This window comes from Eumetopias jubatus, unplaced genomic scaffold, assembly GCF_037043125.1.
Source record: "Eumetopias jubatus isolate StellerSeaLion01/CBP00866 unplaced genomic scaffold, mEumJub1_p1.0 scaffold_1, whole genome shotgun sequence".
Classification (NCBI taxonomy): domain Eukaryota; kingdom Metazoa; phylum Chordata; class Mammalia; order Carnivora; family Otariidae; genus Eumetopias; species Eumetopias jubatus.
Window position 1 is genome coordinate 127,512,632 of NW_028274807.1, and position 22,367 is coordinate 127,534,998.

A 22,367-nucleotide genomic window follows, 5' to 3' on the forward strand; every position below is an offset into this window, starting at 1 on the left:
TGCTCAATGTACCCCTTGAATCTCCGTGCCCTGCCAATCTCCCTGGCTCCCTGAACACTGCCTCTTTCCCTGGCTTCTGCTCCCAAGGTTGGAGTCTTCTCCGAGACCTCCCTTTTTCTTTCTGCACCCAGTTTGGCTCTAACTTCATGTTGCAGCTCTTTTTCCCCTTCTCTCTTCTAGTCCCTTTGCCTTCTGGAGATTTCTATTTGGAAGCTCCCTGGCATTTCAAACCCAGTTGTCTAAATCGTTACATTCCCCTGGCCCAAGAGCACCTCGGTTAATGGCTCCACTCTTTTCCCAGTCCTGGAGGCTTGAAACATGGCCTTCGTCTGTGGTTTTACCTCCACATCGTTACTCCCCACCCGCATCCCATTCATCATCGCATCCCGTTCATGCTCTGCTTTTAGTTTGGAACAGAAGTGATGCTTCCCTTCTCTGTGTCACCAAAGCACTTGCTTACGCTGCATTTCTATACTGCTCTGCATGGTGTTTATGTCTTCTTGTCAGTCCTAGACTGTAAGTTCCTCAAGGGCCAGAATTATGTATCTAATTTTAAAATTAAAATTTAAAATAAAAACAAAACAAAATACAATTTAAAAATGCCAACCACATAGGTGGTCATCTATACACATATTTAGGAGAGCTGAAGAATCAATATCTAAAATGTCTACCATCTACTGGGCAATAGGGAAATGATGATGAAGAAAATGAGGCTCCTGCCTTAAAGAGGTCACTGTCCGACCAAATGGATGTTGAGCGGAGGTGAAAACACTTACTGCCGAATACATGACAAGTTTTCTGTGGTTCGATGGCTGAGTTGCACTCTTCATGTGATTGAGGATCTCACTGACCAGGATACCTTAGAAAAGACAGATCAACAAAGGAGCTGAACCAAACATGGGCTTAAACTTTTTGTTAATTGCTACTTCGTGATTCTCCCTGCCATGATTCTGAAAACTTAAGAGAGGGAAAGAAATTACTTCGGTTGAGCATCTACTATGTGCTTTATGTTATTTTACTGAATCCCGACTTCTATCCCCCATTTAACAGTGGGAAAGCTGAGGCCCGGCGACATACAGTGACTCATATACAGGCTGGGCAAGGAGAGTTGGATTGACACACGAGGACCCTACTATCCCAAGGTTTTGTCAAAGCTTGAGATAGGAGGTTGAGGAACTTGGAAGGAATTACAAATGGCATTTTTCAGACAGTTGCTAGCTAGTGCTCTTCTCCAGGGCAGCCCTGAAATGACAGCCTGGCATCTACTCTGTCTTCATCCCTCTTGCTTCTACTCTCTGGGAGTCAAACCATTGGGAGGCCATGGGAGAAAGCAGCTTTCTGGATGTCTGTATAGGTCCTGGACTATTTTCTGTGGACCATTCCTCCAGGTTACCCTGGGGATCACTATTAGGGGGCAGCCAGCATCTTCCATCTGAGGGCTCCATAGAAGAGAGCTCTTGCCCTTCATGTTGGTTGTTCCTGAGGTGGTGAAGGGCAGGCACACAACTCAGAGTCTCCATCCTCTTGGCAGACGCTGAAGGCTGAGAGGTATCTTGGGGTGACAGGTGCTGGCTTGAGGACATGGTGCCCCAGGGATTTCCACAACCATCACCTGAAGACTCCTTATATTTCTGGTGGGTTTTTTTTTTTAAGGTTTATTTATTTATTTGAGAGAGAGCGAGCGAGCGCGCACAGGGGGAGGGGCAGAGGGAGAGTCCGAAACAGACTCCATGCTGAATGTGGAGCGGGGTGTGGGGCTCGATCCCACGACCTGGAGATCACCACCTGAGCTGAAACCAAGAGTCAGACGCTCAACCAACTGCGCCACCCAGGCGCCCCGGTGGTTTCTTTACTACACATGTACTCTCCTGGCTTCAGAATGACCAGTTTGTTTTTGTAAAGAGCAGGGCATTGATGTTAACAGACTGTCATTCCCGACTCTGTGGTCCACTCAGCAAACACACTGAGCAGCTACCATGGGTCAGATGCTATACTAGCTGAAATCAGACTCCTGCCCTCAAAAAGCTCATAAAATAGTACAAAGAGACTGTTTTCTCATCTGTCTACCAAGAGGCACCATAAAGGGTTAATTAAGAAGGGAGGCGGTCTGCTCTCTCTGTAGATGCTGGGACTCTTTTGACTAGGAATAGAAGAACCTGGAAGCCACATCTCCAACAGGTCTACATCACTCTGCTTCAGAGAAGGTGGCTTTCTCAGCGTCCTTTAGGGACAACACCATCACCCATCAGCAACCTGTCCTTCGACAGGTGCCTCTGCAGCAGCCTTCGGTGTTGATAATGGGATATGGTATCAGCTCTTGGTTCTGGGGGTGGTTGTCCACCTTGCCCCAGAAGAACCTAGGGGTCACCACCACAGTTACCCCCGGGCTCTGAGGTGCCAATAATTATGTTTGCAGGGGGGGCACGGAGGTTCAGAGACATTCAGCAACGTGCCCAAGATTCCACACCCTGTGCACAGAGGGGCTGAACGTCTCTGAACCCAGCATGTCTTAATCTGGGTGGCTCAGTTGGTTAAGCGGCTGCCTTCGGCTCAGGTCATGATCCCAGGGTCCTGGGATCGAGTCCCACATCGGGCTCCCTGCTCAGCGGGGAGTCTGCTTCTCCCTCTCCCTCTGCCTGTCTCTCTGCCTACTTGTGCACTCTCTCTCTCTGTCAAATAAATAAATAAAATCTTTAAAAAAAAAAAATGTCTTAATCATCTGACTACCCTGTAACACAGGCTAGTTTCTGAATTCCCTGTTGCATCATTTACTGACTGCATACACTAGACAAAATATCACTGACTGGAAGACACAAACTTCCCTTCCCACACTCTTGAGCTAGAGCAGGGGCTGGTATACTTTTTCTGTAAAGGACCAGTCAGTGTTTTAGGCTCTGTGGACCCTATGTTCGGCCGTAACGGTTCCCTCTCAGGGCGAAGCCCCAAAACAGCCATAGCACTACCTAAATGAGTGTGGCTGAGTTTCAGTCATATTTTATTTATAAAAAATAGGCAGCAGGCTGGATTTGGCTTGCAGGCAGTAGCTTACATCAACCTGGGGTGTACACCGAGGTTTGCATTAGTGCAGATATGACCAGCCATATATCAAAAATTCCTAAATGAACCTTAGGAATTTTTGTGGGGTGTGTGTGTGTGTAGAAGGAGGTGGGTGGAGGAGTACAGAGTACCAAATTGTGTCATCCCTAAAACCAACTGATGGAACAAAAGTTTTGGCAAAGATCAGAAGATGCCAAAATCCTGATGTTCCTGTGTGACTCTGTGTCACCCAGACAATACAGGTTTTCTCTGTAGGATTGTGTTTAGCCACTTCATCATCCAACAAGCATGCAGTTGCCAAATCTCCCTTGCCTACCCAGATCCAAACAATAGGCTGAACTCGGGTTTTGGTAGGGATCACTCAGGAAACAATTTCCTGGCCAATCAATAGCCTGGACTTCTCCAGAAAATAGGACAGGTGCATTCACACAAATACCTGCCTTTGGAGTCTGAGACTAAAAGAACAGCTTAGGGAAGGACTCTTAATAGACAGAATCTAATTTAACGCACTCATCAGAGGGGGAAACCGGATTCAAAGAGAAAGTGACTTCCCTGAAATGCAATGTCTAGTAGTCAAAGGAAAACAAGAAGAGGAAACATGAACAAACTGCGAGGAAATCCCCCAGTTTTTCTTCCTATGCAGACTCCTGCATCTATTATTAGACTATTCTCAGTTTCTGCCTGGCTCTCCCTGCCCATTTCTTCAGCATTTCTTGCATCTAGAGAAGTGCTTCTGAACTTTCATGTTTCGTGAGGTGCCTAGGGATTTCAGAAGAATGCAGATTCTGATTCAGCTCGCCTGGGGTGGGGCCTGAGATTCTGCATTTCCAGAGGCTTGGTGATGCTGTTGCTGCTTCATGGATGGCATGTTGAGTAGTGAGGGCTGAATTCCTCAGCCCATTTTGACTGGGGTGGGGGGAAACTCAATCAAGAGCGCTGTCTCCACCCTCTGATGTGACTTGGGATTGGGTCCTACCTCTGGGACCTGGTGGTTCAGGAATAAGACCTGGTGTACGTGTAGCCAGTGGGGCCCAACGTCCACCCTCTGCCTCCTTTTTTGTTTACACATCAGATTGGGCTGCTGCCTGGGCCATGACCAGTGAACATCTGCCCAGTCTGGTCCAACAACCAGGACGCTTTGCCTCTGTCTCCTCCCGGGGCTCTGCTGAACTGGTCCTGACCCCACAGTGAAGAGGGTCTGGTAATGGTTGGAGTCTTGATGTGATTGCTCTGTTTTTCTCCACCTGTCTAAAGTCTATGACTTGGAACATCTCCTGTGGCTGAGAATTTCTTCGCTGTTATGTCATCCTGACATAATGGACCTCCTCTTGCTCTCCATCCTCACTTTTCATGTCTACATTAACAACCCCTAGAGGTGACGCCCCCCTTGGTGTCTTGGCCTGCAGTGCAATTGCCCTTAGAGGCATCAGCATGTCTTGCTGTTCTGCCTGGTTCTACCTTCTCTCTTCCACCCACCTATCCTGATTAGAAGGGCTTGGCAGCCTCTTGCCCGGGTCTACTTTTATTATGATAGGATGTCCTATGCTATGAAGGGCCAAATCCAGCTGAAAGGAGGCATCACTGAGAAATAAATGCCATTCAACACCAATGGAAAAATTTAAGTTGTGTCATAAATTTATCGATTGCAATTATGTATTAATCTACATAACATAATTAATCTGCAAAATGTGTTTTACTAACTTTAACAATGCTACCTCAGGAAAATGGGCCCCTTTTGTCATACTTCCCACTAGAAGAATTCATCCTATAGGCCGCCAGACACAACTGCTTTCCGTGGGGCTTAGATACAAAATCCTTAATTGTTTGATCTGGAAAGGATGAAAAGGATCCTTTAGCTTTAGCCCAAAGCGTCCATTTCCCAGATGGGAAAACTAAGGTCCAGAGTGGGTAACATTAATGACTATGAAAACACGTAATGTTTATTGACAGTGTGTTACGTACCAGGTACTGTTTGTCCCAAACTTTTTGAATACACCCATTTATTTTAATCCTTACGACCCATGGAGGGTATCATTATTATCCCCATTTTGAAGAATGGAAACCAGTGTAGGAGCAATGAAGGGACCAGTCCAAGGTCACACAGCTTATTAGTGGTGGGACGGCACTCAGGCCCTGATCACTCCACCACAAATCTAGTACAGTCCTTTTACGTTTTTATAGACTTACCTCCCTGCAGTCTAGATTTCTCTTTCTGCTTGTGAATTCCATAGATGGACAGGATGCACAACTCTGATAATTCTTTCAGCTTAGTCATGGTGTCCTCTGTGGCCCAGGAGGGTAAAGTGAAATTGTGAACACTCTATAGCAAAGAAAAAGGGAAGAAAATGTGTATTTTTAAATGATTTTTTGTCCTCTTTGTCCCACAAGAACTACTGGGTCTAGCCTTATCCTGTTGTTTCTCTCTAGGAAAACTTTATTTTTTTATTTTTTATGTATTTTTTTAAAGATTTATTTATTTGACAGAGAGAGAGAGAGCACAAGCAGTGGGAGCGGGAGAGGGAGAAGCAGACTCCCTGCTGAGCAGGGAGCCCCGATGTGGGGCTCGATCCCAGGACCCTGGGATCATGACCTGAGCCGAAGGCAGACGCTTAACGACTGAGCCACCCAGGCGCCCCTAGGAAAACTATTTTGTGATTAGTAGTGGTATTGATTTTCAGAAGGGAAATTCACAGAGACTGATTTGCTCCTTCCTACCAAGTCCATAGCTTTTGGCTGAACTGTGGGTGCAAAGGGGGATTCCTATTTTGCAGAGAAAGGGTGAGGCAGGGCAAGAATGTACCTCTTTCCTTTATGAAAGGTTTAGAGATCTATGAACCTGGGGGGAAGGTGACACTGACAGGGTTAGATGATGTTTCTGTCAAAGCTGAGTGAGTGCCCTTAGAGGACAGCTGGGAGAGGCAATGTATTTCTGGAGCCTTCAATACCAGACCCTCCACTCCCAACAGCTTCTAGTTTACTGCCTTCTGGGGAATGTGCACTGTACACACAGTAGGATCTTGGTGAATACGTATTAAATGGATGAATAAGCTAGACAGCCGGACTGGTGTAGACTTCCTGCCAATATTTCTTACTTGCTATGAAAAGTTGATTAAGAATCCCCCAGATTCAAAGGTAGGATTGAGAGAGAGAGAGAGAGAGAGAGAGAGAGTACTTGAGAGAGGAGATCAAAGTGGAGTGCCTAGGGAGGAAATAAGTGGGAAAGAAGTGAAAAAGAAACCATGCACCACGGCCACATCATGCAACAGCTCAGATCAACCTGTAGTAAGGAAGAAAAAAAAGAAAATTAAGACTTGAACAAAAATATGGGCTCTTGTCTCTATTGAAGAGTTTTGTTTTGTTTTTGTTTTTGTTTTTAAGATCTGTTTATTTGGCGGGGGGGAGGGGGGCGGGTAGGGGCAGAGGAAGAGGAAGAGAATCCCAAGCAGGCTCCACACCCAGGGCAGAGCCCGACATGGGGCTCATCTCATAATTCTGAGATCATGACCTTTAGCCTAAACCAAGCTTTGGATGCTTAACTGACTAGCCACCCAGGCGCCCCTCAAGAGTCTTTTATAAGGCTAATAAATCTTCCTTGAAACAGCTGTTAATGATAAAGTGAAAATATCAGGAGGTCATGTGAAGGTCAATAAACTGTTATGGAGGGGGGGCAAATTGTGTCGTTTGTTACTGACACGGAACCATGAAAATAATTGCTGGCCCCCAGGCCCTTATGATGATCTTAAGGTGGATATAAGTCCTGTGGGTGGTCAGAATTTTGCCCCAGGAATCAGGGAACCCAGTCGGGAAAACAGGATTACAGAGTACTCCTTTGGGCCAGTAGGTGGTGCATAGTGAGTGAAAAATACCAAGTAGCCTTGAAAACCCCAATGGTAACTGATGGAGCTTCAGAGGTTATTTCATATGCATGTATAGCAAGGAAGAGATTACCAATAAACCAATTTCAATAGCCTGGCTTAAAGTTGTCTTGCTTATTTCTATATCCAGAAATCAGGTACCCTCCCCCTTTTTTTTGGCTCTGTCTATATAACAATATTGCTTTTTTTCATTAAAATCCATAACAGGAGCCCCGCATTCCTGAGTGACTGAAAAATAAGTGAACGGCAAGACACAGAAGAAAAGCAATTTTGCCTGCAATTTTCGAAAGCGTGAAAACATAAATAATGGAGAGAAAAAGTTAGTTTTCAATTTAATGTAAAGAAGTCTTGAATTGTGTTTCAATGTCAAAGGAAGCATAATTAATATATCTGCCAGAAAGTGTATTCATCTGTTTCAAAACAGCCATAAGTCAAAAAATCAGATTGCAAGTTAATTTTTGATATTTTTTTCTTTTACCTCACAAAATAAAGGGTCGTAGACTTTAGTCCACATTCCAAAAAGGTCCTGGGTTTGGTATCCTGTGAATGTTGGCAAGGTTTCTATAAAATCCTGAAACACACACGGACAGAGAAAATATTTCTACATTAGAGTCACTCAATTTCAGCATTACTGACATATGGGGCTGGATAATTTTCTTGTGGAGGGTGCCCTGTGCTTTGTAGGGGGTTTGGCTGTATCTGCGTTCTCTACCCACCAGATGATGAGCATCATCCCTATTCCCTCAGTTGTAACAACCCAAAGCGTCTCCGAACATTGCCCGGGTTCTCTGTGGGGCATATCTGCCCCCATTGAGAACTCTGTTCTTCACATAGAAGTGCACCAGGAATATTGGCTGTGGTAATATGAACCCAAAGAATTTCATGAACACTAAATTGATCATTTTTCATGATTACAGTAAAAATGTGGGTGGATGCTGGCTTACTGCCATGTATTCCTGGTTTGTCCCGGAATCAGGCCAAGTGTACTACCTCAAAATTTTGGGGGAAGTAGGTGAAGTAGAACTCACACATAAATGACTGATCAAGATGTGAAGGGAAACCATGTCTTAGGCCAGAGCACCTCAGGAATATACCACAGAAACTGGACCTGCTATCTGGCTATACATTTGAAATTTGGGTGGGATACAAACATTTCTCTAGGTTCTGTATTATTCTTGGATTGTCATGGTAATGAGACCCACTATTCAGCTATCTGCCTGATGAATTTGGCAGCAATTTCTGGGAATCCTTGTGGAAGATATTATTTAATGGATAAATTTTCTAGGAAAATATAAATTTGCCAATTTAACCTAAACAGATATCCACAAAATAAATATAATTATTGAAGATCTTCCCCCAAACCAAGCCAAACCAAACAAAAGCCCCAGGGCCAGATGACTTTATGGAGAAATTCGACCAAGATTTTCAAGAGTAAATTATTCTAATGCTATTTTAACTGTTATAGAGTATAGGGAAAGAAAAAAAAAGAAAATTTCCAAAATATTTTTATTTTTATTATTTATTTACTTTTTAAAAAGATTTTATTTATTTATTCAGAAGAGACAGAGAGAGACAGGCAGAGGGAGAAGCAGGCTCCCTGCTGAGCAGGGAGCCCGATGCGGGATTCGATCCCAGGACTCCGGGATCATGACCTGAGTCGAAGGCAGACGCTTGATTGAGCCACCCAGGCGCCCTCCAAAATATTTTTATGAACTAAGGGCAACACAGACACTAACAAAATACTGGCCAGAAAACTATAGTCCAATGATACTTTGAATATGAATGCAAAAGCTCTGAGTAAAATATTAACAAATAACTCAATATCCAAAGGGGCTTGAGTCTAGACATGTAAAGATGGCTCATTAGTAGTAAATCTACGAATATAATTAATCTTAGTAATTGATCCAAGGAGAAAAATAACTTGATTATATATATATTTTTAAAGATTTATTTATTTGAGAGAGAGAAAGAGAGCACTCACACACTGGGGGGAGGGGCAGAGGGGGGGGGAGAGAGAGAGAGAGAGAGAGAGAGAGAGAGAGAGAGAAGCAGACTTCCCGCTGAGCACGGAGCCTTACCTGGGGCTCAATCTTACAACCCTGAGATCATGACTTGAGCTGAAATCAAGAGTCAAATGCTTAACCGCCTAATCCACCAGGTGCTCCTTGATTGTATTTAAATAATGTCAAAAAGATTTTTCAAAAAATTAAACACTAGTATTGATAAAAACAATAAAAAATAGGAAAGATGGTTACTTCCTTAACTTGGTATAAATATCTCTATTTGGTCCTAAAGCCAGCATGCTTAATAGAGAAACACTTCTAAAATAAAAAATAAGCTGAGGATGCCCACAGCCGGTACTGTTATGTCCTACTCTATTCTAAGTACTGGCCAGTGCAAATACGCAAAAGAAATCAGAGGTAAAAATAGTTATGTCCTACTCTATTCTAAGTACTGGCCAGTGCAAATACGCAAAAGAAATCAGAGGTAAAAATATTGGAAAAGTTGAGGTAAGCCAAGGTTATTTGCAGATATTATAAGCTTGGCACAAGTTTCAAGATAAATGTAAAGACCTATGTGAAGAAAACCTTAAAAAATTCTTGAACAAATAGGATAATGTACCAAGAAAGGAATACTCAACATCATAGAGTTGTGAATTCTCCAAGTTAATTTATACATTTAATACGACCCCTAGAAACAGTAGAAAGTAAAAAGAAAAGTTTTTGGAACTGAGACAAGCTGATTCTAAAGTTCATAAAGAAGATAAAAACACAGCCATGAAAACTCAGAAAAGTAGAGAATGAGGGGTGATAAGCCTTTTAGATATTAAAGCATGTATAAAGTCTTACTAAGTACAACAGTGTAGTTTTGGCTAGTGAAATGAAAGAATAATTGGATAGAATAAAAATTCCAGCAACAGACCACATAAATAGAATTTAGGGGAATAAAAATAAATAAAAATAGGGGAATTTTAATATATTTAATAGGAAAAAGATGGGAAAAAGATGGACTAGTCAATAAATAGTGATGGGGTTATTGGGTAATATGGGAAAACTTAAGCAGGATGCAAATTTTGCAAATCAAATATATTTAATAGGAAAAAGATGGGAAAAAGATGGACTAGTCATAAATAGTGATGGGGTTATTGGGTAATATGGGAAAACTTAAGCAGGATGCAAATTTTGCACCCTAGTATAAAAGGATCCAATATGTAAATGCAAACATGAAGATATAGTGGAATTAGAAGAAAACATTACAGACTTCCTTTGTAACCTAGGAATCGAGAAAGCTTCTCTAAATATGACTACAAATATACAAACCATATAGGAACACATCAGCACACTTAGGACTATGCCATGGCAAAAACACTATAACCAGTATCAACAGGCAAACGATAGAAACCATGCCATTCACGTTTGTGGAAAAAAATGTCAAAATATATTGAGAAAGCTCCTACAATGTACAGGAAAGAGAAAACCAATAATCCAAAGGATAAATGGTCAAGGGATAGGAAGACAACTGGAAATACAAAAGGCATTTAACTAGATAAAAATATTCCAAACTCACTCATCACAAGAGAAAAATATTACAGCACAATGCTTTATAATGGTGATGGTTCTGGGCTTCCTTGTCTTGTTGCTGATTTTAGAGGGGATGCTTCTAGTGGTACAGTTTTTTACTTACAGACTGGCAAGTATCCCCAAAGTTGTCTACACACCGTTGGCAAGGTTACAGAGAAACAGGCAATCCTGTGCATGGTTGATCGGGTCAGACATTAGTATAACCTCCTTGGAGAACAATTTGATAATATTTCATATTGTCCTAGAATTTCTACTTTTGGGATATTATTCCACAGATATTCTTGTGAAATTATTTAGATGCACAAGATACTCATACAGACTGTAAATGATTGGAAATGACTCACTTGTCCATCAATATAGACTGGTTAAAGAAAGTATGGTACGTCCACGAATTCCAATGCAGTTATAAAAAATGAGGAAACTCTTTACGTACAGATTGAGTAATATTTCTAAGATATATTGTTAAATGAAAAAAACCGAAAGTGCCCAACTCTGTGAATACAGTATACTACTTTTGTGTAGCAAAGGGGATACTACCAGAATATATTCATATTTATTTGCATATGCATAAAGAAACTGCAAGACTATATAAGAAAATGCTGCCACCAGTTACGTGTGGGGCCATTAAGAGACTTTCCACTGTATTCCTTTTTATATTTTTTAAAATTTTTGAACCACGGAAATGTGTTAGAGATTCAAAATTTTGTTTTTTAAAAACACAGAGCATTATATCTACTTTTTAAGCATCGTCTTAAGAAGGGGTATTTTGCAAAGTGGAAACATAAAATAAGAAAGACTAACCTTTATATATGAAATCAATGGTCCCAGACCCTCAGCCTCATTAGGGAAGATCATTTTAGCCTTGCATGTATTCTGACCCAGCCATGCACTTTCGTCCGGGTCCTTCTGGCACGCGGGTATAGGATTAGAAAGGGACTGGCTTCTTTACCGGCTTGTGGCCCCACGCAGGGAAGGGGACCAGGCAGTGATGACTGACCGTCATTAAACGTTTCAACCCACTGCTCTAACTGGCCACTGGCAGACACATTTCTCCCACACTTTTAAGAAGCTGGAGCTTCATCCTTTGTCTTGGCCCTCACCCTCCCGTGCACCACTAAATGACATGATTTTTAACCTTGTAAGGATGCAACCTCTCCTGGAATTCCGTCGATTTGAGAGTCTCCTCCTTAAGTTCTTTAAAGCGAGGGCAGTCCCGGAAAGGCAGGTACAGCAACTGAGAACAAAAGAAAAACCACAAATTCTTTATTAGAAGAACTTTGCTAAAGAAGCTGCAGCCATGTTTTAAGCCTCATTAGGGGCAAAGTGATCTGAATAAAAGATTCACATGTGTTCTGAGCTGAATGGAAATTCTAAAATTGAGGAAAAAGAGATAAATGGTCTGTAGGTCTTACATAGTAGGATATGCACCCAGAACTGAAAAGCCTTTTTTTTTCCCTTTCATGAACTTGCCTAAATAGGACTGTGTTGTTGGTAAATATTCACACTTCCTGGTTTTCTATGTTGATATAACTATTATTTCGATTCCTACTGGACCTCTTACATTTCTAGCATGAGATACACATGTGTGTGCAAAGGCATCCTGCCCCTCCACTCCATGCACACGAGTATAGAGAAATGAGTAAGAGGCTCTGGAGAGAGATTGATTAGCCATTCACTGACTTAAGTTCCAGTCAAAATAAGGTTTTTATTATTAATTAATAATATCATTATTAAAACCCATTATGAGGACAAAGAGGTGAGTTTAAATTGGACAATCCTCATCCTCTGTAACCTCATGTCTAGGTTGGTGACTCCTCAGCTTATTTTGTTGCTCTGACTTTTCATTTGTGGCTGGTCTTCTCTTTCCAGCCCTTAGTGGACATCACTTCTTGGAGCTTTCTTTGCTTCCTCAAGTTTAACATGTACGAAACTGAAGTCAACTTCATTTTTAACCATTTTGCCTTTGTAATCTATTTACTTTGGCCAATGGTAAAATTTATCACCCTCTTTCATAATCAGTTTTGCTTGTTTACTTTCAAAATATATCCAAAATAGACTCCTCTTCATCATATTCATTGTTCCCTCCCAGTCCAAACCATCATAACCTGTGTTTCGACTAATGAAAGAGCCTCCTGTCTGGTCAGTAGGCATCCATCCATTCTTTCCGTCTTTACAATTCATTCTCCATACCACAGCTACCCTAATCCTTTTTGTTTTATTTTTATAAATACAAATCCTTTTAAAGCATTAATCAGATCATGCCAATTTGTAGTTTATAAACTTCGCTGGCTTTCATCTTACTTGGAATAAAATCCAAACTCAGTTAACCCTAGAGATCTCTGCCCTGCTTTCCTGCTACTGCCCCCTTATTCTTCTCCAGCAACACAGGGGCCTCCCCTCCTTGTCGTCCCCTGAACTCACAGGCTTGGGGGCTCTGCAGACTGTTCCCTGCCCGAGACCTTGCCCCTGGTGACTCCTGCCAGGCTCTTCTAACTCAGCCCCAGCCATGATCACATTAACTTGCTTTATTTCCTTTGGGGAACTCATCACCATTTGAGATTATTACTATTTTTTACATTACCATCTGTTTCCTATAAAATGTCATCTCAAGGACAGCCAGGATCTTGTCTGTCTTATCCATTGCTGTGTTGTCAGTGCCTAGAACAGAGCCTGGCATATTTGTAGCTGCTCAGAAAACTTTTTCAAAATAAGTTGCTTCCTGGGGCACCTGGGTGGCTCAGTGGGTTAAGCGTCTGCCTTTGGCTCAGATCATGATCCTGGGGTCCTGGGATCAAGCTCTGCATCCGGCTCCCTGCTCAGTGGGGAGTCTGCTTCTCCCTCTGCCCCTTCCCCCCCAACTCATACTCTCTCTCTCAAATAAATAAAATCTTAAAAAAATAAAAATAAGTTGCTTCCTGATTCTGTCATTTGCCTTACTCTGCTTTCCTTCCTCTCGTGTCTTTACCATCTAATTTCAAACCTTCATTTCCTCATTCCTGAATGGCTTCCACAGGTATTCTCCGAGGTTCCAGTATCCTTTCCTTCCAAACCGTGGTCAGACAGATGCCTCGGAGCACGGCTCATCACGTGTGCACAGTACTGAGGAACGAACGTGCACAGGTTCTTTTTACGTCCACGGCTTTATAGCTCAATTTCCCTGTATGGCCTTCCAACCTGCCTACCGAAGGAACGGCACTGCGGAGGAATAGGCGTGGGACTCTCCATTTAAAGATCTAGGTTTTAGTGAATTACTCAGCCTTCCTAGACTTTTGTTTTCCCATCCCACATCTTGAAAGAGGCTGAAAATAAGTGGGATAATCATCTAAATATTTGACCAGCGTTTTGCAATTCACAAAAGCTCTTCCATTTCTTAACCAGGTTTTCACAAGTCGTCCTGAAATATTTAGTTTCTCCTGTCTGTGCCCAACATAGTCAGACATTTTCATTCCTTCTAAATAAGAACTCTGGACACAGAAGGGCAAGCCCTCTATATATTCACCCACTGCCATGTTTTTGGGCTGCTTTCTTCTCCTTTCCTTCCCCCCTCCGAGGTCTGGTTCAAGCTCTCACTCTCTCCGTGACGACCGGAATGGCTGCCTGTGGTAGAGCCACGGGCGTCCTTCTGCGAGTCCCTCTCGCAGGTGCAGCTTCTCCTTGCTTCATCGCCCACCACTTCGTATCGTGGTCTACACGCGTCACACATGCAAATCTGTTTTCATCAAGTGGATGATGAATTAGGGAAGAAACCTGGCCTCGTGTTTCGCTACAGCACTTCGCACAGCTCTGGGAATAACTGTGTGTTGACTGATGGGTGTTTGTTAGGTTTCTTAGCTGATGTTAAAACTGTTTTTATCTTAGTGAGGACATAGCTGGAAGCCATGGGTAGATAATCTTGCTTCTCTCTTCCTCATTCTCCGTTGTTTCTCTTTTCCTTTTTTTTTTTAAAGGTTTTATTGATTTATTTGACAGAAAGCATGCACGAACAGGGGGGAGGAGCAGAAGCAGAGGGAGAAGCAGGCTCCCCATTGAGCAGGCTTGGCCCCAGGACCCCAAGATCATGACCTGACCCAAAGGCAGACGCCTAACTGACTGAGCCACGCAGGCGCCCCTCTCTTTTCCTCCTCTGATAGCTCCTATAGTCTCTTTCCTACATAATTTTATTACTATCTTTCGGGATTAAGGGTTAAACATCTACCTTGGTCTACACTGGCTAAATCTGGTGCTGCTGTCCATGTCTATCTACGCAGAAAAGGCTGTGGCAAAAGCGATTTTTTTTTTCTTTTGGAAGAAAATATTCACAAACTCCTAAGAATACTGATCATCATAATACTTCTCTCTTGATTCTGTGAAGGAAAGAGGTACAAATAAATCATCCTGTCTTTTCAGGAAACATCAGAAAAGTGGTTGGAGGAGACTTACCTAGAGTGAGGTTGACAGGGTCAGGCTGCTTCTACAAAGTATTTGGGAAAGATTCTTACGTCATCAGATGCAACAGTTAAGTCAAATGTCTAGGAGTACTGGCAGGGCAAAGAGGTCGGAAGCTTACCCCAGGGGCCCCTGGGCAACAGTCCAAGTGCAAAAGTCATGCTCAGCCTCAGCTACCAAGAGATGACATGGTCATGCTTACAGTGAGACTGCAGGGGAATCAGCACGGATTCCTTGTCCCAAAACTTTCCCTTCAAATAGTCTTTTTTTTTCTTTTAATTTTTATTTTTTAGAAGGGGGAGGAGCAGAGGGAGAGAGAGAGAGAGAAACTTAAGCAGTCTCCATGCCCAGCATCAGAGCCTGAAGCGGGGCTCGATCTCACAACCCTGAGATCATGAGCCAAGCCGAAATCAAGAGTCGGACACCCAACCGACTGCGTCACCCAGGTGCCCCTCCTTCATATAGTCTTAAATTCCACACCTGGGAGATTAGTTAGATTTATTTCATCCTACTTAAAACCAAAAGCAATTCCTCTGAAAATATTAAAGAGCTTTTGGTGCATCCTACCCAGTGCAAAATAGATTTGAGAGTTTCTCTCAAATAGCCTCATTCAGGCAGCTTGGCTTACGGTACTGGTTCTCACACATGGCTGTCCACTAGAATCATCCAGGGGGATTATTTTAAAAGTACTATGCCTGCATCCCACCCTCAGAGATCCCGATTTGTTATAGAGAGTGCCCTAGGTGCCAGGATTTAAAAAAATTTTTTTTCAGGTAATTCTAATATAATAACTTTGAGAACCACTAGTTTATAGGGAAGGAAATTGCTCTGGAATGAGATAGGCCTGGTTCTAGTCCCAGTAGCGATGCTTACCAGCTCTGTGGCACTGGGCCTATTTTGTTTCTTTCTCTAAGCACATATGTCCCTGGCTATAAAAGGTGAACAGTAATATTGTCCATTGAAGGTTGTTATGAAAGGTAAATATGGTGGCACATATCAAAGTGCTGGTCACTGACTATGCACTCAAATCTTTCTTTTTTCCCCTACCTCAGAATGGGGGTTTTCATGTGGGGAGGGGTATTTTGTAGGTAGAGAGGTCTCAGAATATTCTGGAGGGAGGAGAACCCTATTGTGGGGCACCAAAAGCCTGGGAATTGAAAGTAGAACAAGGGGAACTCTGTGTGTATGTGTGTGTGTGTGTGTGTGTGTGTGTGTGTGTGTGTGTGTACATGTGAAGATGGAGAGGGGCAAATTGCCATTTTTTTAAAAAGATTTATTTATTTATTTTAGAGAGAGAGAGAGAGAGTGAGCATGTGGTGGGGAAGGGCAGAGGGACAAGGAGAGAGAAACTCAAGCGTACTTGGCGTTGAGCGTGGAGCAAAAAAGCCCGATGTGGGGCTCGATCCCATTACTGGGAGATCACGACCTGAGCCAAACCAAGAGTTGGCCACTTAATTGACTGTACCACCCAGGTGCCCCCATGTTGCCATCTGTTGAAAGGGTGGCAAAACAAAGTGGATGATAAAGGTCCAAACTGAAATTCTGTTCCTACTCTCTCTTGCCTGGGGCTTCTTATGTCCTACTTTGTCCTTCACAGCTTTATTTAGAAAAGGATTAAGATTTCACAGACCAAGCAGTCTCCAGACCTCCAAACTCACAAGTACTGGGCAACCTGCCTTCCTCCTCCTAGGCCAAATAGGAGGTTTTTGCAGAATACTCACCCGATCTTCAGAAAGAGAGAGTGTGTGCACTGGGATGGGCTGCCAGGGTAGGCTGGGATTCCAGACGCTGATACCCTCTGGGGGAAATAGGCCTGCAAGGTTTGTCATAGCACTCATCAAAGTCCTATCAACGTCCGTACTTTGAATATAAACCTAGAGTGGGAAAATCAAAGGAGATTCCAACTAATTGGAACTGTGCATTTTTCCCTGTGGAGCAAAGAGTACATTTGAGAAAGGCCAGGACCCTCACACGAAAACATTAGCAAACATTGTGGTAGCATCATGATCATAATATCTACTATAGAAGAGACAGTATTATGAGAATGCCACCTGGTATGTCAATAGTTGAATTGACAAAGAGACCAATTAAGTGGTGGCTAATTGCCAAGCCAAAATATTTGCCATAGGGGTCCATAAAATTTTGCACTTAGTCATATTCATAAATTTTTTAGGAACAAAGTATTTGTATAGAGAGGAGTACATTTAAGGTGCCTGGGTGGCTCAGTTGGTTAAATTACTGCCTTCAGCTCAGGTCATGATCCCAGGGTCCTTGGATAGAGCCCTGCATCAGGCTTCCTGCTTGGCGGGGAGTCTACTTCTCCCTCTCCCTCTGCCCGTCCCCCTCACTCATGCTCTCATTCTCTCTCTCTCGAATAAATAAACAAACAAAAATCTTTAAAAAAAGAGGAGTATATTTGTAAATAAGATCTCTGACTTGTGTAAGTTCTTTGGGAAACTGGAAAAGCACTTTTACAAATGCAACATTATGTTAAATTCTTTCAAGGAAATAGGTTCCCACTCTTGGCTCCCCAACTTGCCTGTTCATGTTTGTAGGACTCATTCAAAAATTTTCTGTATCTTTTCCTTATATACTGTCCAAGTTCATAATGCTGTTCCATGCCCAGCTATGGGAAAAATAAAAGCAAAAATCAGTGAAAGTAAATTCTGTGCATTTCATGTATGAGTCTCATCTCTCCTTATTGAATGTGTAGAGCAAACCATGGTGTAATTTAATAGTTCCACAACAACATATTTTTAAATGAAAACAAGAAAAGAGAGTTGTAATCTTTAGCCATGACTCCTTGAGAAAACTCATGCACCTTCATTAGCACTTAACATAGAGCTTTGCACAGTTAATAGCTGGTGACTGATCTGGTTTAAGTAAATGGTTCATCTCTGGTGTGGTAGAACATCACTGGCTCATCTTTGTTGGTGAAACATTCAAGAGAGCTGGTTGATCACTTGATGGAGGTTTTGTGGAAGAAATTCAACCACCTGATAACGGGTTGGACTTGATGAATCTGCAGATCACTTTCAACCTCTTGGTGTAACGATTTATTATCTGCACAGTTTATTTATGCCTGGTTCCTGAAAAACTAGAGTCTGTTACCCAAAGTGTGGTCTGGGGATCAGCAGTATTAGGATCACTTGGGAGTATGTTAGAAACCAAAGTCTTGGGCCCCATCTTGACCTTCTGAGCCAGAATTTTTGTCAGGGAGTGGAGCTCAGGAACCCCTTTTTAACAAGCTTATTAAGATTCTGATGGCCAGTAATCACTGAGAAATATTGCTTTAGTTCAGTGATCCTCAAGCATTACTGTGCATCAGAAGCAAAATTACCTAGGGATGCTTGTTGAAATGCAGATGCCTCAGCATTTCCCCCAGAGATTTCCTGCTTGTTAGATCCCAGTGTGGCCCTGGAATCTGCATTTTAACAAGGGCCCCGAGTGATTCAGATCCTTGCAGGAGAGTGCCATGCTTTGAGAAACACTGCCTTCAAGTCTGTCTTTAATCCCGAGTTTTATTAGAACTTCAGGAGTCAGAGAGGATGTGGTCCCTATAACCTCTGCTTGGTCCGACTCCTTCCTTTGCTTGTATTCCTGGCTACCATGATCATCACCACCCCCCTAGGATAGGGAAGGAGGTGGGGAAAGAGTAATGTGTGCTTTGAGTTTTGCTAGTTTCCTGGATGACATGGGTAGCTAAAGAAGCAGGTACTTTGGGCCTAATTTGTTATACTAACTTACAGCTGAATTTTAAAGAGTCATCTTCTATAGAGCAGTGGTTTTCAAATGTCAGCATGCACAGAATCACCTGGAGGATTCATTAAAATAAGGTTCCCAGAAATGAAGCCCAGAGTTTCTGGTTCAGTGGGGAGGGCCAGACAATTTACATTTCTGACAACTTTCCAAGTAATGGTGATGTTGCCTGTCCAGGGACCACACTTTGAGAACCACTGACCTAGAAAGCCATTACCTTGTCATTATGTAGCTTGCAAGTACCTGGCCAAGGGCAGGAATTTGAGCTCTAGAACCTTGTGACTTCAAGAGTGGCCATGTACCAGCATCACTGGCTTCACCTTGGAGTGTATTAGAAATAAAGACTCTTAGGCCTATGTCAGACCTGCTGAATTAGAATCTGCATTTTTTCTTTTTTCCCCAAGTCTTATTGAGATATAATTCACATACATCACTGTATGAGTTTAAGATATACAGCATACAGCTTGGTACACACACACACACACACACACACACACACACACAAACACACACACACACACACACCATAATGGAATATTATTTAGCCATAAAAAATGATAAAATCCTGCTGTTTATGACAACATTGATAAACATTGAGGACATTATGCTAAATAATATAAATAATATAAGCCAGAGAAAGACAAATACTGTATGATCTCATTTATATATAAAATCTCAAAAAAATTTTAAAAACCAAACTCCTAGAAAAAGGGATCAGATTTGTGGTTACCAGAGGCAGGGGAAGGGGGGGAAGAGGATTGGGGAAAAGGTGGTCAAAAGGTACAAACTTCCAGTTACAAGGAAAATAAGTAGTAGGGATTTAATGTACAGCATAACGACTATGGATAAAATAGCTCTATCATACATATGAAAGTTGTTAAGAGGGTAAATCCCAAGAGTTCTCATCCCAAGGAAAAAAATTTTTTTTTTTTTGCTTTCTCATTTTATTGTATCTCTATGAAATGACAGATGTTAACTAAATTTATAACAGTGATCATTTCACAATATATGTTCTCTCGTTTAAGGAGCTGAAAGCTGGGTAGGAGTGAGGTATGGTGGGAGGAGCTCTGACCGGGGAGCCAAAAGACGCTGACCTCAAACAGCCTCTGTGGGATTTCTCCTCTATGAAACATTGTGGTCGAATTAGGGAAGTGATTCTCAGACTTGGCTGCACATTAGAGTCAACTGATCAACTGAGGAGTTTCTAAAAATCCCAATGTCCAGGTCGTACCCTAGATGAATTAAATAAGAACCTCTGTCTGGGAGGCAGACAGACATCGATATTTTTTAAAGCTCTCCAAATAATTTCAATGTTTAGCCAAGACTGAGACCCATTGGTTTAAATGCTTAGTTAAATGTTTGGTTAAATGTTTAGAGACATTCAACTCTAAACATTCTATGACATTTTCTTAATGTATTTAAACATTGCTTTGGTCGGGACAGAAGCAACACACGTGGTCTCTGGCTCCAAACAGAAGAGCGATCCACTCTTGCAAGAGAAGGGGGTGGGGCACGGGGGCAGTGACTACAGATGCCTCTGTCCCCCACCCAACCCCGCCTTCACCTTCTCCTTTAGGAAGTAGGTCTTCCTATGTTTAAGACCACTTATAAGAAGGCCTCAATCCCAGTATATCCAGCTGATTAAAAATAAAATTTGATATCAGCACTTCCAGAGGAATCCTGTTTTCCCAACCCTGCTGATTCAGTTTATCGATTATAAGATTATTTTCTACTTCCTCAGGAGGAGGCTGAGGAACTCAAGGGGCAGGCTTCCAAGTATCTCTTGGCTCTCCTCAGCATCTTTAAGCTCATGTATTCATCTGTTGCCATGCACAGCTCTTAGGCTTTAATAAAGCCAAACAGGGCAAAAAAAGATCAAAACGGGCAATTTTATACAATTTTCCTACAGTTACTAGTCACTAGGAGTGACTTGGTCATGATCAGAAATTATCAAAGTTAACCATTGTGCCTCGCCTTTCACAATCAAAACACATTTTCAACTTTTAGTTCCTAGTAACTGAAGTGGTTATATGGTTTCAATGTATTACAAACTCCACACAGTTTCCCTTAAGACTCATCAGCAAACTTTAGCTGAAAATCCAACCAACCTGAGTGAGCTGGCCAAATCCTTGTGGCCATGAGGATTCCTTAATGGGGTCGTTAGGAAAGGTTTCAATGGGACTTCGGTCTCCATGCCTAAATACCTGAAAATAGATCAAGACAGTAACATTACAAATTTCACTTAGGTGTTTTGCCTCAGCTCATCCTAATAGATTTTCTTCTAAACCACTGGTTTTCAACCTTGGGATGTGGCCAGGGCATCAGGATTTTAAAGACATCCCCAGGTAAGGGGCGCCTGGGTGGCTCATTCAGTTAAGGGTCTGCCTTCAGCTCAGGTCATGATCTCAGGACCCTGGTACTGAGTCCTGCATTGGGTTCCCTGCTCAGTGGGGAGAGTGCTTCTCCCTTTCCATCCACCATCCCCCCTGCTTATGATCTCTCGCTCTCACTCTCTCTCTCAAATAAATAAAAGAATCTTAAAAAAAAAAGACCTCCCCAGGTAAATCTCAGGTTAAGAAGCGCTGTTTTAAGCTCAGTAACACTTTCTTGTGTTTCAGGTAATGTAAGTAACAAGACGGTCAGTCATTAGAAAGCAGGCGAGTCACTCATGGAGACTGGTTTGTATATTTGGGCAAGGAGGAACACAAAGCTTAGCAAGATCACTTTATTGCAGACACTGATGAGAAGTAATCTTCCTTAATTATGGCGTTAAAATTTTTACATATGATGAAATAGTAGATTTAAATGCCACATATAATTTGTGACCATCTTGAGCCAATGATTAGTTTTTAGATTAGAGATAAAGGACTTATGGAGAGGGAGATTAGAAAAGCTAATTCTTAATACTTTAAGAACATACCTCTGAATTTGTATGCATGTCATGCTATTTTGATTGCACATTTTCCTCTTTGGGGAGAGTAGTTTGGATTTTCAAAACCTTGGTATTTTATGACTCCAATGTGCTTTCTGAATAAAATACCAAGCTAAATACAAAGCTATTTTATAAGCAAAAGATAAGACATGAAAAACACTCAAGAAATCCAAGATGACATCTATACTGATGCCAGCAAACATTTTTAATACAGAGGAGGGCCACATAACACCTTGCATCATTTGAGATTTCCTGCACTTGTCATTGACACTACCTGGCTAAGATGCTCCAGTAGACACGGAATAAGGAACAGTCCTAAATGTTGACCATCTTTCAGATGGGATTCCAAGAAAGTGAGAGAGGCTTATGGGACTTGGGCTGTGTCTCTGGTGTCTAAAGAAAACTTATCTTTTGGTCCCCTAAACTGGTGAGAAATAAAAATCGCAGTAGAACAGGCTACAGCAAACAGAGGCCATGGCGTAGTGGATCTTAGGAAATCATTTTGGTCAGGTAAGAAACTGCTGTTATGAATGGTCCCTTCATGGCTGGAAGAAAGGCTGCATAATTTCAGAAATTATCAAGGCTAATCATTAGTGCTCTTTCTTTTTTCAAAAGATTTTTATTTATTTATTAGAGAGAGCATGAGTGTGTGTGTGTGGGGCAGACTGAGAGGGAGAAGCAGGCTTCCCACTGAGCAGGGAGCCTGATGCAGGGGGCTTGATTCCATCATGACCTGAG

At 42.2% G+C, this 22,367-nt stretch overlaps 1 protein-coding gene across 2 annotated transcripts in view; it reads right to left on the reverse strand.

Moving 5' to 3' along the window:
* The window catches only part of ACP3 (acid phosphatase 3), a 48,192-nt gene that overhangs the window by 20,273 nt on the left and 5,552 nt on the right, over positions 1–22,367 (reverse strand). For both annotated transcript variants that reach the window (XM_028099240.2, XM_028099242.2), the window contains exons 2-8: positions 20,806–20,901; positions 17,478–17,564; positions 16,660–16,812; positions 11,649–11,747; positions 7,411–7,503; positions 5,245–5,377; positions 777–859 (exon numbers count right to left, since the gene is read on the reverse strand). In XM_028099240.2, coding sequence (XP_027955041.1) covers positions 777–859; positions 5,245–5,377; positions 7,411–7,503; positions 11,649–11,747; positions 16,660–16,812; positions 17,478–17,564; positions 20,806–20,901 — 744 coding nt within the window. The remainder of the gene's footprint in view (positions 1–776; positions 860–5,244; positions 5,378–7,410; positions 7,504–11,648; positions 11,748–16,659; positions 16,813–17,477; positions 17,565–20,805; positions 20,902–22,367) is intronic.